Source organism: Hypanus sabinus, chromosome 11 (assembly GCF_030144855.1).
Source record: "Hypanus sabinus isolate sHypSab1 chromosome 11, sHypSab1.hap1, whole genome shotgun sequence".
Taxonomy (NCBI): Eukaryota; Metazoa; Chordata; class Chondrichthyes; order Myliobatiformes; family Dasyatidae; genus Hypanus; species Hypanus sabinus.
Window position 1 is genome coordinate 48,627,654 of NC_082716.1, and position 15,246 is coordinate 48,642,899.

At 37.2% G+C, this 15,246-nt stretch overlaps 1 protein-coding gene across 10 annotated transcripts in view; it reads right to left on the reverse strand.

The window, feature by feature from the left end:
- The window catches only part of LOC132401933 (nuclear factor 1 A-type), a 544,334-nt gene that overhangs the window by 38,715 nt on the left and 490,373 nt on the right, over nucleotides 1–15,246 (reverse strand). For 8 of the 10 annotated variants that reach the window (XM_059984296.1, XM_059984295.1, XM_059984299.1 and 5 more), the window contains one exon: nucleotides 14,522–14,613. The exons of the other annotated variants lie outside the window; for them this stretch is intronic. In XM_059984296.1, coding sequence (XP_059840279.1) covers nucleotides 14,522–14,613 — 92 coding nt within the window. The remainder of the gene's footprint in view (nucleotides 1–14,521; nucleotides 14,614–15,246) is intronic. 10 annotated transcript variants of the gene reach the window in all.

Below are 15,246 nucleotides of genomic sequence, written 5' to 3' on the forward strand. Positions count from 1 at the left end.
TGTCACTTAACATTACTCCTTTTTAGGCACGTGGTTGAAATATTGTCATCTATAACTTTTGAGTAATGGAACATTTCTGCAGATATAATGAGTCCTATGATTTCATTTAGCCACATGATGTATGTATATCTGTCATCTTATAGAAGTAATAATTCTTCCCTCAGCCTGGATAATACAATTAGGTTGGCTTGAAACTCGGTACACGTGATAATGTTTGAGTGGTGAAAAATGGATTAGCTCCATATACAAACTTTGTACCACAGTGAGCCACACTCAGCAAGGCGCTGCTGGTAATTAATCTCCCATCAAGGCATCGTGGGCAAAAAGAGATGGATGTTACACTACAGCTACATGATGTTTTGGGCACCATAGCACAGAGAGTTCAGATTGCTTTTGGAAGGTGTACAGTGTATGTACATCACTATGACAATAAGTAAATTAAGATAGTAGGTAGTATAGATTAGGTCTGTATTTACTTCAGTATAGAGGATAAAGTAGACAGAAGGAAATTTTTAACTTGATGGGAAAACATGCAATGGAGGGTGGGATAATCTTCAGCTTCCAACTTGGCCAATCAGATGTGATATCAAAGAATACTTTTTCATACATATCATACTAGAAGTGGAACTTCTACTTGCTCTTAAGGTGAACTAATTTTCAAAATTGGGATTTTAGAATTTTTTCTTCCAAGATGAAAAGGATTCTGGAACTAAGAGAGGTAAATGGAATACATAATCCCATCATGACCTAACTGAGCAGCATAACTGGATCTAGGTGCCGAGTAACCTCTTCTTGCTGTTAATTGGACTCAGAGTAAATGGACATTTTTTATTTACCACTTGAGTGCAGATAAATTTTAAGGCTAGGATGCCGCAAGCCAACAGATGTCTATTCTATGGTGTCTCTAAACTATCTAACTAGTTGACAGCAATGGTGGACGAGCAGAAATTTCTTATTGTTATTGGTAAGCCACTATTTTTAATTCCTCAATAAATTCTGGTCCCTTACACAAATACATTATTTTTCTTTCTTTTTCCCCTTGTCCCCCTCCTGTCTTCCTCTCTCCCTCCCTGACCTGTTCATGATGCTGATGCTTAGCTTCAAACCACATAACTACTCCACAATAAATTGGCTTGCTTTCATTGTCAGAATTATAGCTTCCAAGATCCTTGCCCATGCTTTATTACTTTTAGGTTTGAGTATTCTCACATTTTCTCTGCCAGTCTCACATCTTCTGCCTCTATCAATTCAAGCTCACTCAAAACATGAATGCCTATATTGCAGGTCAAACAATTTGCTATATATATCACTGCAATTCACTGACCTACATATTGCAACAGGAATCCTTTCTCATTTTTACTTTTAATCTCCTCTGTTATCGCTCTCTGTCTCTGGTGATCTCTCTCCAACCATCCCTTGTATCACTCTGTGCTCCTCTACTTCTGGCTTCTAGTGATTTTACTCCCTTTGCTATTGGCAGCTGTACAGTTCAGCTGATGAGTGTCGACAACCTAAAATTCTCTTCCACAATCTCTTACCATTGTATCAAAAGAACAATTTCTGATCAAAACAGGTTTAACTTTTGCTGGTTTAAGCAACCCTTATTCCACTTTAAAGCCACCTATTCATAAAAAAGTAACAATTTATACACTTCTTTGCAAAGTTACCAATAAGTCACCCATTCCATTATATAATTTTTCTGGTTGTGTCACAACATGGAACAAAAAAACAAAAATGGAGTGCTAGAATATAGTTGTAGATTTTGTATCATAGTTTATTTTATCAATGGCTGAAACTGCCCATTCTGCGTATTCTGGACATCATAGTCTTCATGGCAGCCGCTTATCAATTAACCACACCTTGTTTCACTATCATGATCATCAGCATGGTGAATCCTAATCCCATCTCTTATTATCAGGCCGATTTATGTAATTTTCTCAACTCTGACAGATAGGGAAGATTATACGATACAATTTATAAATCCAAATCACTAATTTGACCAACAAGAGACAGAATAGGGTGAATGGACAAGGTAAAACCAATTGCTGCAAGCCATGTTAAAAATGGATGATGTTTACAAGAACTTAAATTGATAACCTGAGTAGAATTCATTGAGTGGACAATAATGTTGAGACTTACAATCCACATCCAGGCAGATGGATGGTCAATGCATTCTATCTACAAACTCATGTAAAAATATGAATGCATAGCTCCCTTGTGCTTGATACTGACTATTGTGCATAAAGGTAAGGAACAGCCCTAACAGAAAGGGTGAATGTCCACCTGCTTTCAGGTATGGTGACAGAACCTGGCAGTGGAAAATGTTGCAAAGGTACAATGTAAAAGTGGCATGGAAATCCTCAGAATTACTACTCCTCCTGTTTGGGAAACCAGGCTATAGTACTGCAGAAGAGGAACTGTGACAAGGATCTCCTTGCATAACACCTCTTTAATTCTAGGGTGGAGATGGAAATGATAGAATAAGGAACTGATGATCTACCCAGATGTCAAGAGCCACACAGCTCTGTTATAATTTCTGAAAGGTACATGAAATCTTCATATAAAAGCAGTTTCATGAATCATCATTCAGCTCCCTTTCAGAAATTTCACTTGCCTTTGGCCAGTTCCACCTCAGCACCGGTGACCTCCTCATACAGCAGCACTTGCAGGTAGACACACTGGGTTTGTCTTGCTACACTAAGTTGCTCTGTAAAGAAACAATGCATCTACACCAACAATGCACTGATACTCTCAGAGACCACAAAGTTCAGGACAATAGTGAACATTACTGTTAACAGTCTTTGGCGTAGATACTCCCCAACTTAGTACTAGCATGATGTAACTTAGCTTTAGTGTCCAAGTGAAACAGTGACTTTACAAACAGTGTTCCTGACTCAGGAGGAGATGGGCATGACAAGTTGGAACATAGAGATATAAATTCATGAAGGTTTGGAGGTGGCCATTCTATTTGGATGTTCCCTCTAGTATTCCAGATTATTATTAGTTGTATTCCAGGCAATCTCAATTGGATAATAAAAAAATGAGAAAAAGAAGCATATGTAGAAATGCTCAACAGTCCAGCTGCTTCAAGATGCTTTGTTTCTTGTTCCAACAGAAAATATTGTCACTGTTTTTCTGTGACTATATTTTTGAGATTGGCAACATAGCTAATTTCTCCCAAAGGAACCAAAAACAACTAAAACAACTAAAACTAACATTTTTATGGCTAAACACCCAACCAAAGCACATGTAGTAGAAAAACTACACAAAAACTGCACAAAAGCACCTCAGTATGTGTCATCTATATATTTTTACAGGCATTCCTTGCCTAAATAATCCCATACTTCAGATCTTTGTAATTTAGTTTACAAGGCTAAGAATTGGATCAATTTGGCAATTTAATTTGGTTCATGGTTACTTTCTAGTAGCAACCAAGCAACCACTGAGATCCCTTCAATTTTGACCCAGACATTTTTCTTCTTCTTCAAACACCGTTGATTATTCCAATTGTCCTTTGAATAATGAAGTTTAAAGACTACATTACTCACAAATCAACTGATTGTTTTTTTCAATTTTTGCTGCATACGCACTGGGGTGCATTCACTGATTCCCTGATTATTGTTGATTCAAGTGCAGCCACAAGAGCTGCTTCTTTCAGAGGCAGGTGCTGCAAGTTGAAGAAATGGTTTGCAGACAAAACATCTCCCATCATGGAACATGCACAGGGACAAAAAAATTAATGAGAAATAAAGGATAGAAAAAGCTTCTTAGACAGTGTTAACTCTGCCATTTCGCTACCTCAAAGAGTATTTTATGCTTGAGTAATAGCTTCCTCTCATTATGCCATTCCATTGCTCATGAAAAACCATCAAAGAGCACCGCTGGCCTACCTGATCTACCAGAAGGGGTTTTTGAGGATATTGCGGTGCAAATTCTAAAGAATCCAAGTGTCAGCAGTGAAAGACCCCTGCCGACAAGCCAGTTCAACACAAATATTTCACCAGTCATTACATTTCGGAAATCTCTTGACAAAGGACAGCTCATTTCCTGCTTTTTCCCCTGCTTTTCTCTTTTATTTTTTTGAAATAAAAGATTACGGTCTTGTTGGAAAATGATTACAACAATTGCATTCATAGCTTCAGAATGACAGGGAAAATGCACGGTTCCTGTTAATCACAAAGAGCAAGAAACATGTAACTGTGATTAACAGGCGCAGCAATTCAGAAGTTTTAGTTTTTAGAAAATATGGTCAGCATTAGGTGAGCAATTAGATCCAGGAAGGGCAGCTTACTCTTGTTAATTGCTTATTTCTTTTGTCATAAACAATAACAACAGCCATATGGATCATTCAGTTACCACATTCAGCTAACAATATTGGCCACCAGTGTAAATTAAAATATGATTCTATTTTATAGAACATTAACATTTTCATAACATTAACATTTTCAGCTCCAGGTTTAGTCTCAAAAAAGATTAATCTTGTACCATTTCCTTTACTTAATTTCTAATAGTATTTGTACTGTCTGATTCCAAGTTCTGAAATGTCTGAACATTTTTGTTCCGCATACTTGTTTTGTTCGATTCTTTAACCATTGTCCCACAGTGATGCCGTGTCTATTAGAGCTGTGATTTAGACTGCCTGAGAGACAACCTGATTGCACTTTGGTCCAAAATTAATTCTTATGCTAAACACTTACACTTTTTTTTCCTGAATTCTACAGCCTCTTTTGCTGAGCGATACAGCTTTGTAACAAGTTCAAGGTCATACCACAGGAAGACACTCTTGAGCTGCTTGCCATGAGAACTAATTTGCATGTGATTCCACTGAACCTCTGCTATCTAAAAGTGAGTTTGTTTTTAGCATCGTTGAAAGTAATTTTCTTGTGTTTAAAGAACTATCAGCACAAAATCTGAGAAGCATGGCCCCAGGAGCTAGTTAATAACTCTGGTTACCACTGGTTAACCACAGCTTTCCTATGTAAGTAATGAATTTAAAAACTTCAATTATTACATCAAATATGTTGTAGTTACTTACTACACAAAACATATAAGGGTTAGTAGAACTAAACACTACAAAATGAATTTATACTCTAACAGGGTTTACTCACAACAACTAAATCCATTTTGAAAAATAGAGAAATTAACACTTGTATACAGCTTACACCTTCTGAATCTAACTGTAGATTTGCAGCACCAGCTCAGTTGACTAGACCGGAGTGCAGAGGAATTTAGTGATCACCAATGTTACGCTGGACCAACCTTTATGATTGCTCAAGGTTTGTCCTTGTTATTAACACATGATAAACTCCTGGCCTATACTAGATAGATGCTGAGAGATTACCAATCGTGTGACATGATGGAAAATTGAAAGAGCTTAAGCCATTAAAGAGCTACTTTCAAATTTAAAGGAAGTCACCTGTTTCATAGAGATTTGATTCATAGGGGCAAGTAAATTATTTCTGCCTTTCTAAAAGGTGTTAAGATTTTTAATTGACATTTAATAAATTAACTCAGCTCTTTAGGTGTCATGCTATCACAGCCTATGATTCATTGGGAGTAAAATACGATAGAATATTTATAAAACTGTTCAAGTGCTGTGTAAAAACTTATTGAACTGCACAAAGACTAAAAACTATCTGACCCTCAAAAACAACAGATTTCCATAAAAGATGTACACATCCAGATTCTGTTTAAAGGTAGAAAAATAATGATATTTGTGTTGCCAATTCAATTAATTAATAATTGAATGAGTCTTCACTTATTTCTAATAATTCCACATTAGATGATCACAAGGACTTTTTGAAAGATTAAACTTGGCAGGAAGGCAGAATTCTCCATCGCTGCACTAAATTCTGTAACAGCTATTATTGATTATGAGAACACAACTGAGAAACCTCTGAAGATAATGCTGTTGCTTGAATCACTAATATTTTAGGGGCAGAAGTGAGGGAATATTTTGTTACTATTCATAATATTAGATATTGTATATTGGGAACTTCAAATGTGATCTGCAATGTGAAACACAGTGAGCTAGAAATTCAATCGTAAACTGCTGCTTTTTCAGCATTATGCAATGAAAATTGATTTTTTTCTGCAGTGAAACATAATAATGTCCATTTTTGTGTTTCTCCTGAAATTTGACTGCGCAAATCCTGGACAGCATCTCTCATGGGCCTCAGAACTGATTTCATTGTTAGGGTGCAATGAGGGAACCTGAAGTGCACAAAGTGGTCCTGTAAGTGACCATTGTTGGTCATTTATGGGATGGCTCGATCTCTCAATGCAATACTGGAGTTAAACCCTAGACTGTACATTACTTACAAAACAAATATCCCACTGGTAACCTGTCATATGATATGAACATATCCCCACGCTAACGTCAACACAGATCCCAAGTGGGTTTGAGCTAGACAACACAAAAGAATGCATCCTCAATGTGAAGATTAGTCTTCCAAGTTGTTCAACATGGAGGAATATAAAGAGAGGATGACAGATAATAACTGGGAGGACTTTCATTTCCCATGTTTGACCTGATGTCATTTCACTTCATGGGGGTCTGGAATAAATGCAGAGGAATGCCAAAGCTACTTCCTCCAAACAGTATACTGCTCCAGCACAGACCCAGGCTGATTGAGGGAAAGTGTATTGGAAAAAGTTGGAGGTCATAGTCAATTAATCAGCATTGATCCTTGTCCTTCACTAACATGGGATTGCTACAGTAGGTCCCACAACACATGCATGATACCACAAACAATCCCAGCAAAATCCGTAGGATAGGCAAATCAATATTAATAATCTCTTGCAGAAAAACATTTGGTACATCAGTCAAGTGCAGTTAGATCCAGTGAATAGCCTGTATCATCAGCAATCCTGAAGCAAACTTCTTAAACAGGATAGCTCAGTCTGCGATTTCAGGGAGGACAGACAAAATGGTTTGAGGACATTCTCAAAATCTGTTGTGAGGAATGTAATTCCCTTACTAGCCCATCAGAATTCTTAGCTCATGAGTGTTTAAAAAATAGACAAGAATGTCTGGGAAAGCACTAAGCACCTTGAATTACAGAATCCCAGTGATAAAAATCAAAATGAATGGCAACATCCAAGAACCCACACTTCCACCCAGCCCATTAAAGGCCATCTACCCACCTGTGGGTGGGTCTACACATCCCACCTTGGGCTCCTCAATCACCCCAGAACCCACAGAACTGGAGTGCCAGTTTGTCCTCCTCACTCCCAACAAGAGGAAAGAGAGCAGCAGAAGCAGCAAGAAGAACTGAAGTTAACACTGTAGGAGACTTTTTGGTCTAAAGCAAAGAGTTCAGAGAATTGTAGTAGAAACTGCAAGATTTATCACCACTCTTTAAACTTTATGAAAAGTTGCCATCTTATAGAGCAATTCATCCATAAAAGAAGAGACTAAAGATGATGATCAGGAAATAAACAAATACATAAGTCACTTTCAAATTGTAAGAAGCTATACTCAACTTTCCATGGTCAGCTCATTAGCAAAACTTCAGAGACAGTTTTGGATCTGTGTGAAGGGTAAATGAATAGTGGAGTGGTAGGAATGAGTTGTAAACAATTAATAGGATTGACTATTTGGAAGGCCTTCATATTAAGAGCCATTAAGAGCTCCAAAAGGCATTACTAACAACTAGTAACTTATGTTAAACATTAAGAAGCTAACAAAAAAGGGAAGGAAAGTGATGTAGGTACAGTATGTTTCTGTGTGGGTGACAGAATCTCATCTCAGCAGAAAAGATACCACATTTGGTCACAGAAGAGTTCCACCATAGACTCTAATAGATGTGTATCTCCTTACAGTTGGTGGCACAGTTGTGCTGCAGCAATGGTGCTTTTTCTTAATAGCATCAGCAACCTGACCCTGGGTGCCATCCACGTGCAGTTGGTATGTTCTCCCTGTGATGGCATGAATTTCACCTGAGTGTTCCTGTTTTCTCTCATATCCCAAAACCTTTTATGGGTAGGTTGATGACTAGAGTAACAGGAGCTATGCCTTTCACTAGAGAAGTTCAAAGTTCTATGTAAAATTTATTATCAGAGTGCATACATGTCACCATATAATACCCTGAGATTCTTTATCCTACAGGCATACATAGTAAATCTGTAAACAGGATCAATGAACAACAAACTGTACAAATGTAAATATAAATAAATAGTAATAAAAACAAGATAAAGAGTCCTTAAAGTGAGACTATCGGTTGTGGGAACAACAGAATTAGAAGGTGTGATGTCCTCTTTTGTTCATGAGCCTGATGGTTAAGGGGTATTAGAATCTAACTTCCTAAACAATATAACTCATGACAGGCTATTTCATAATTTAGAGCCCAGCTATTCAAACTAATCACATGTAACTTGGTGAAGTTAATAAGGTAGAAGAATTAAATTGAGATTTTTTTCTGCAGTGGAATATGCACAGAATTAAACTTCATACAGAATTGAAACTGCCCATCTTGACTCACCTGTAGGTCACGAGGTGTTATTAGGGATAGATTTCATTTCAAAACACCGGGGAAAGAAGATGTGCCAGTCTTGTCTAGCCACATTGCTTAATGTGTGAACTATGAATCAATTTTATTGATAGGCTGAACACTATAATGCCATTTGAACCAAAATGTGATCTGATTGCAGTCTGAGGAAAGCAGTAGAGGGAAAGAAAACGCTGAAAGTTGGTCAATGTCTCCATCACCTACAAGAAATCAAACAGTGCAGTTCTAAAAACCATGCAATTCTGCAGAGCTCGGAGCTGGGGTTAATTAATAATGTACAACCACCTGAATTACTGAAGTGCTCTTTCCTATGTAAACATTTAAAGATGCATAAGGTATAGAAAAGTAGATGGCACGTTTATTTTTGATGCAATGCAGTCTTGCCTTCTATCTCTTTTCTTTGACTATTACTTACTATGATGACAAAGTCAATAAATTGATCTTCCTCCTGATGTGCTATACAGCAAGCTAATCCAATACTGTGCTATCTGCAGTAAAAAATAATCAGAGAAGATGGATGGAAGAAACAATAATAATACATGTACATCTCCTATCTCCTCTGGCACTAATCTATGGTCAGTCAAGTCTTAAAATTATATCAATTCCTCAACTATGCCAATTTAACCAAAGGTGCTGATTAAGGACTTCTTGATGCAGTGTTACCAAATGAACTTATGGCTAATTAATACTGGATGAGGTTCTGATAAAAACAGAAAACAATTGGCTAGGTCTTTGTGATGTAGATTTCATCATTCTCACAGCGGAGAATCAACCGGAGCCATATTGACAACAATAAATTAGTACCATGCAACTGTATTTATCATTAAACTTCATGTTGCAGATCTTTCCAAGTTGTCATGTAAGACTGACAATACAAGGACAGTCGTTGCAGTGTGCTTCTGCAGACAACATAGTGGCAGGTAAGTAAAAAGTACAAGATACAATGTTAGACATAAAATGGATAAGTTAAGACATGATCTCTGCTAGCAGATAGATGTTATAAGACTTCCCTCTGAAGTCTTTGCCTGTCAGTCAGTGAATTTGGATAGTGGGTTGTAAGGATATAGTTGTATATGGGTGGGGGAAACATAGGAGATAAGTCCAAAGAAAGAGAAAGCATCAGATTTCATTTCTGTTCTTTTTCACCCATAGGGGTGATCAAAAAAGATTTTCTGAGCTTCCTGCTCCAGCCATCTTGGCCTAAGAAGGCAGTTTCAGAAAAAAGTGGTGTCAATTGCTGCCAACATCATTGCAGTTGGAATTGTATATTTAAACCAAATCCCACTCCACTCCACTGAGATCCTTCATATGCCCACAGCCATCTTACAAATGATGGGAAAAGAACCCACTATTTAAATTAGCAGTCACCACCAACTCCATCCCTTCCAACATGCACTTGTGTTTTGCCAAACAGGCAAGTTTAAAAATTGGCTTCTATTATGCCATCCACCTTCAGAACTCCTCATCGCACACCTGATAAAGGGACCACATTTTGATGCTGCGCAATTCTCAGATATACACCCTCAATGACAATTAAAACAAAATTTAAATGCTAGTATCAAGCATGGCAGAATAGTAAAAAGGCAGAGGGCTTACAAGATGTGCTTATCACCTGATGGCACTAAATTAGTTTCTGAATAAATATTTGTGTGAAATCACCCTCGGAGATAGGCGTTGCTTATTATGACAGTAATCCAGGCTTGTAAGTCAGCATGAACATGCTGCAGTCTAGAAGTCAGATCACGTGTCCAATTTGAGTTTAGAAATGCAGCATCGGCTGATCATAAACTACCACAAGTGTCTCTAGCACTTACATATAAAATGGAACTATTAATAAAATAGCAACACCAGCTTCTGCCTTGCCTGGTTAGCTGGAAAATATTTGCTACTTGTTCTCAGTTACCTTAAGGATTCAGCTTCTTTATAATGTATCAATTTAGGTCACTTGTCAAGTGCATTTACCCAGTGATCTCTATGTCAACAGACAGGACATTTTCAATAAATAGTTGACATTGTTTGAAGTAAACTAAAAAAATGAGAAAGCACTTAGAATATACTTTTAAACACTAAATATAAGCATAGAAGTCAATAAAGATCAATATAAGAATTAGGAAAGTTAGAAAATGCTGTAACTGGCTAGTGAATCCTACCTCTATGGTGTCTGCTGCTGGCATTTGATTTATTTATGTGGTAATAACTGAAAGTTAACAGCTAAACAGAGAGATCCATTCTCTGGTTAAACTGGAATTTATTGCATTTTTAAAAAAATATACATAATAAATTCTAAACAAAGATTTAGTAAGAAGATGTATTACTCAATGCAAATTGAATTTTTGATTTAACATAAAGTACCTGGAATGAATCCTGCAATTCAGAGGATTCTTGCAGTGACTCATCCAAACCCACTCCATTTAGATGTTGCTTAATATCTACTGAGCAAATTGCTATAATCTTGAGCAGTTACCAAACATAGAGATAGAAAGAAAATGTCACAAATACGACACAACTAAAATGTAAATTCCGTGTATTTTTAACATCATACTTTCATGTAATGTGTTGTAAGATTACTTTAAAAAATTGGTTGTTAAAATTAACTAGAAAATTCATTGATCTAATTAGATACTTTAGAAAGGCAGAGGAAGTATCAAATTATCCCCCCATAGTGCACTAATACATTCGAACAATGATCAGTTTTTTAAAAAGTAACATGCTTCACGGTAAATGCAGAGGCCCTGAGTTGTCTGTGACATGAGGTAAAAATTCACAATTCCCTGAAAATGGGATGACAGGTAGACACAGGGTGGTGATAAAGGTGTATGGCATACTTGGCTTCCTCAGCTGAGCTGTTTAGTATAAGAGTTGGAGCATCACGTAACAGTTACACAAAACATTGAATGCATTCTGAGAGTGCATTTTAGATCCTGCCCTGTAGGAAAGATATTATTAAGGAAGAGAGGATGCTGAAAAGGTTCACAAGGATTTTGACTTGTTTGAGTTATCAGGAGAATCACAGAGTCATAGATTTTAAAGGGGATTTGAAGCATAAATTTGTCACACACAGAGTAGCTGGTATCTGGAATGAGCTGCCAGAGGAGGTAGTGAAGGCCGGAACAGTACCAACATTTAAGAGGCATCTAGAAAGGTACATGAATGAATGAGACATTAAGGAACCTGGAATTAATGATGGAAAATGGGGTTAGTACGGATAAACATAATGGTTAGCATAATTGTACTGGGCTGAGGTGCCTGTTTGTATGCTGTACTGCTCTATGATTTCATGACTCTAATTTGCATAGAGAATAGAACAGTGCAGGAAAACTGGCAATTGAAAGCTATCTTAATTCTATATAAAATATTTTGGCTGCTTTTCCTTTCCTCAGACTCAATTTTTTAAATATCTTCTCTTCTCTTGTCTCAGATACCCTAGCCAAACTGGTCCCCTAGTCTAAACTCTAGTTGTTTTTAATATGTCTGATGTGACTTTTACAGAAACTTGGGAGCAGTTCATTGTTTTCATTTTTTACTCTTTCAAAAAAAACTGCCATAGATCCGTGTCACCTGCTCCGCCCTGAAGACCACTGAGTTCACAATTTTATTGTGCTGATAGACATATACATTGTCTGTCCTGTCCTGCTACTCTTTTTGCATATGGTCTGAGGGTATACGCAGTCTCAATGAGCTTTGCTCAGATAGAACTTCTCCTACTAATGAATTCCTTTGGCTTATGAACATCTGGTTTACATGATATTTTCATGATAACACCAAAGATCATTAAAGGTCAGCGTTCTCATTGTAGGAAGCTTTTTTTTACTGTAACAAATGGAATCTCACTTTCTGTGCAAAGGAATTCATGGTACCCAAAATCCTATAACTACAGCCCAGCATTTATGATTTATAAATTTTCACAATACAAAATGCTTCTTAGGAAAGGTACTTTTTTATAAATTAGGAAACCCTGCACTGTTACAATGATTAAGAGTTGCTTAAATATATATTTAGTTAAAAGATAACTCTACAGATACAGAAATCAAACAAGGTTTTGTCAGAAACAATTGATACTACCAGCATGAACCATCTCTTTAAAGATTACAAGAAGGTTCAATTATCCACTTAAAATGTAATTTATAAACCACAGCACTTCCATTTTCTAGGGCACTCCAGTAGGCAATTGATGGTATTAAAACTCCTTGGACTATCTGGTCATCAATCACTGCTTATCTGTAGAATCAGCTCTGGTCCAATACAGGATGAAAGGGGAAATCATCCTGACTTTCTAGCATTAGTAAGTAGTTTAAGGCTGTCACTGCGTTCCCTCAGACATAGGAATCTTCCAGATTAAAAACAAAACATTTCAGTACAGACTGAATTCATAATAATTTGTAAGATATTGTGCAAAAGTTCTTTTCAACTGAGTACCCCATTTTGTTAGAGATTGTACCATCTGACTGTGAAGAAGTATTAATGATTCTTGATAATGATAAAGTACTAATGATAAAGTTGTGAGAATAGAATCATATGGCACTTGCTTGATATTGTCATGCAAACATTTGCCACATTTCGGTATTTTAAAACACTCCCTTGCTCACTGCCACACTAAAAAAAAATGTACCCGATAGAATGAAAATCTTTTTTTTTAATAATATAGTTTGAGTTGGATGGCAGAGTGGGTTGTGATTTGGATGCAGAGTGCCTTCAAGGGGATATGGCCAAGCAAAATAAATGGGAGAAGATATTGTGGAAAAATTGTGATAAGTGATTTAAACAATCACTGGTTTTCAGAAGGACTTGAATGTCCTTGTAAGTGAATCACTGAAAGTTAACCCAGAGGTACAACAGGCAAACATGAAAGTAAACAGAACACCGGCTTTGATTGTGAGAACATTTTGGTAAAATAAGAAGACATGCCACTAATATTATACAGGCACTTGGCAAGATTGCACCTGCAAAACCATGTACAGTGCATGTTTGGCCACATTATCGAAGCAAGGATCCACCTGTGATGAGGAAATAATATCAAGATTGATTCCTGGAATGAGAATATTGCCCTTGGGAGAGAGATTATGCAGATTGAGTCAATGTTCTCACAAGTTTACTGATTGGGGTAGGAGGCATGGGGGGGGGTATTGGTGAATGGCCTGCTCCTTCTTCTCTTTCTTAGGTTTTTGTGATGATGTGCTCTGAACATTCATATTCTTATTATTACATTATAGAATCTCTCTCAAGCCCATCAATTTGAATATACAATGTAGGCTTAGAAGTATTAGAGAAATCTGAGGCAGTATTGTATGGAAAGCAAGCTGTTGTCCACCTACAAGCTCCCCTTCTCCACGCAACTGATGGACTCAAAGAGGCCCATACAGTTTGGTACTAGCAGCATTGCAGAAGTTGCCAGTCAGCATTGAAGTCAATGTAGGACTGCCTTAGGGACTCCAGCTCCAAATTTCTCCCTCGGGGTTTACTTCCAAAGCCTTCCCCATGAGTGGGTATAGCTGCAAGGCAGCAGAGGCTTGAGATCAGAGTTTTCCTTCTTAGAGAAATACAAATTCAAATAATTAACTAAACTAACACTGGTCTTCTGAAGTAAGTGGAATGAACTCCTATAGGTCTTCAGTCAGAATGTGCAGCCAGTAATCCATATTGTAAATGGGACTTCTGCTATTTTTTTCTCTATTGGGACATTAAATGTTAAAGCACAAAAAATATACATTCAAAACTAGCCCACTGATGTACTTCAGAAAATATTCATCTGAAAAGAATTTTTAAAATAAAAAAGCGACAACATTTTACCATATTGTAATTACTCACAGTACTAATTTTTTGCCAAGCAACATTACAGAATACATGGATTTTACTTCCAGACAGCAGGCTATTGAAAATACTTCTGCTTTGCAGATTGAGCATAAGGTCAGTTCTGAAAGATCCCTACTATGCAGTATGATTGCAGCTCTCTGCACGTAGAAACAAGACCACAAAAAGCTAAACTGGATACAAAAAGGTTCAAAGCTGCCCACCTGTGGCTGTTGAGGGATATTTACAAAGCTGGGATCCCGTGGTCCAACACTCACGAATCGGTTTGCAGGGGAGGTGCTGGGTGTCGAATAGGCTGTGAAGGGAAGGGATACATGCGTTCAAGAAGCAGCAGTGGGTTGCACGCAAACAACACACATCTTAAGCCTGATTGAAAGACAGCAGGGTCTGTAGAAGCACTCACCCAAATTTATGTCTGGTACTCCTTTTAACCCCCTGATAATGAACTTGAAGCTTGAGAGACTTCGGTTTGCATTTTAAAAAAGCAGGCGTACAAAGGCACAACCCTTTCTTTTTGTGGGTGATAATCACAGTCCTGCAACAATCCTCCATTGCAAAACAATAATGGAACTTCATTTCTTGTAAGATGTATTATTGTGGAAACACAAATGCCAAGGGTCATAGAAAATGCTTCTGATTAATATCAACTATTATCTGCACTGCAAGGAACTGAGCAATGAGGAAGCACCATGAGCATGCGAGTTAAAAGAACTTAAGTAACAGAAGCGGAAGTGTCACTAAAGGTATACAGCAAAGGCAACATTTCAATACAGGACATAGGTAGGCATTTGCTAATGTAACTATTAAAACTATTTATAACAATAAAGGCAAACAAGTTGTCTTTTTTTTTAGAAAGTTGAAAACTGCTCGGGCTATTTCTTTCATGCTTCATGTAAACAGTGGGAGGTAAATAATGGGCCAAAAAGGT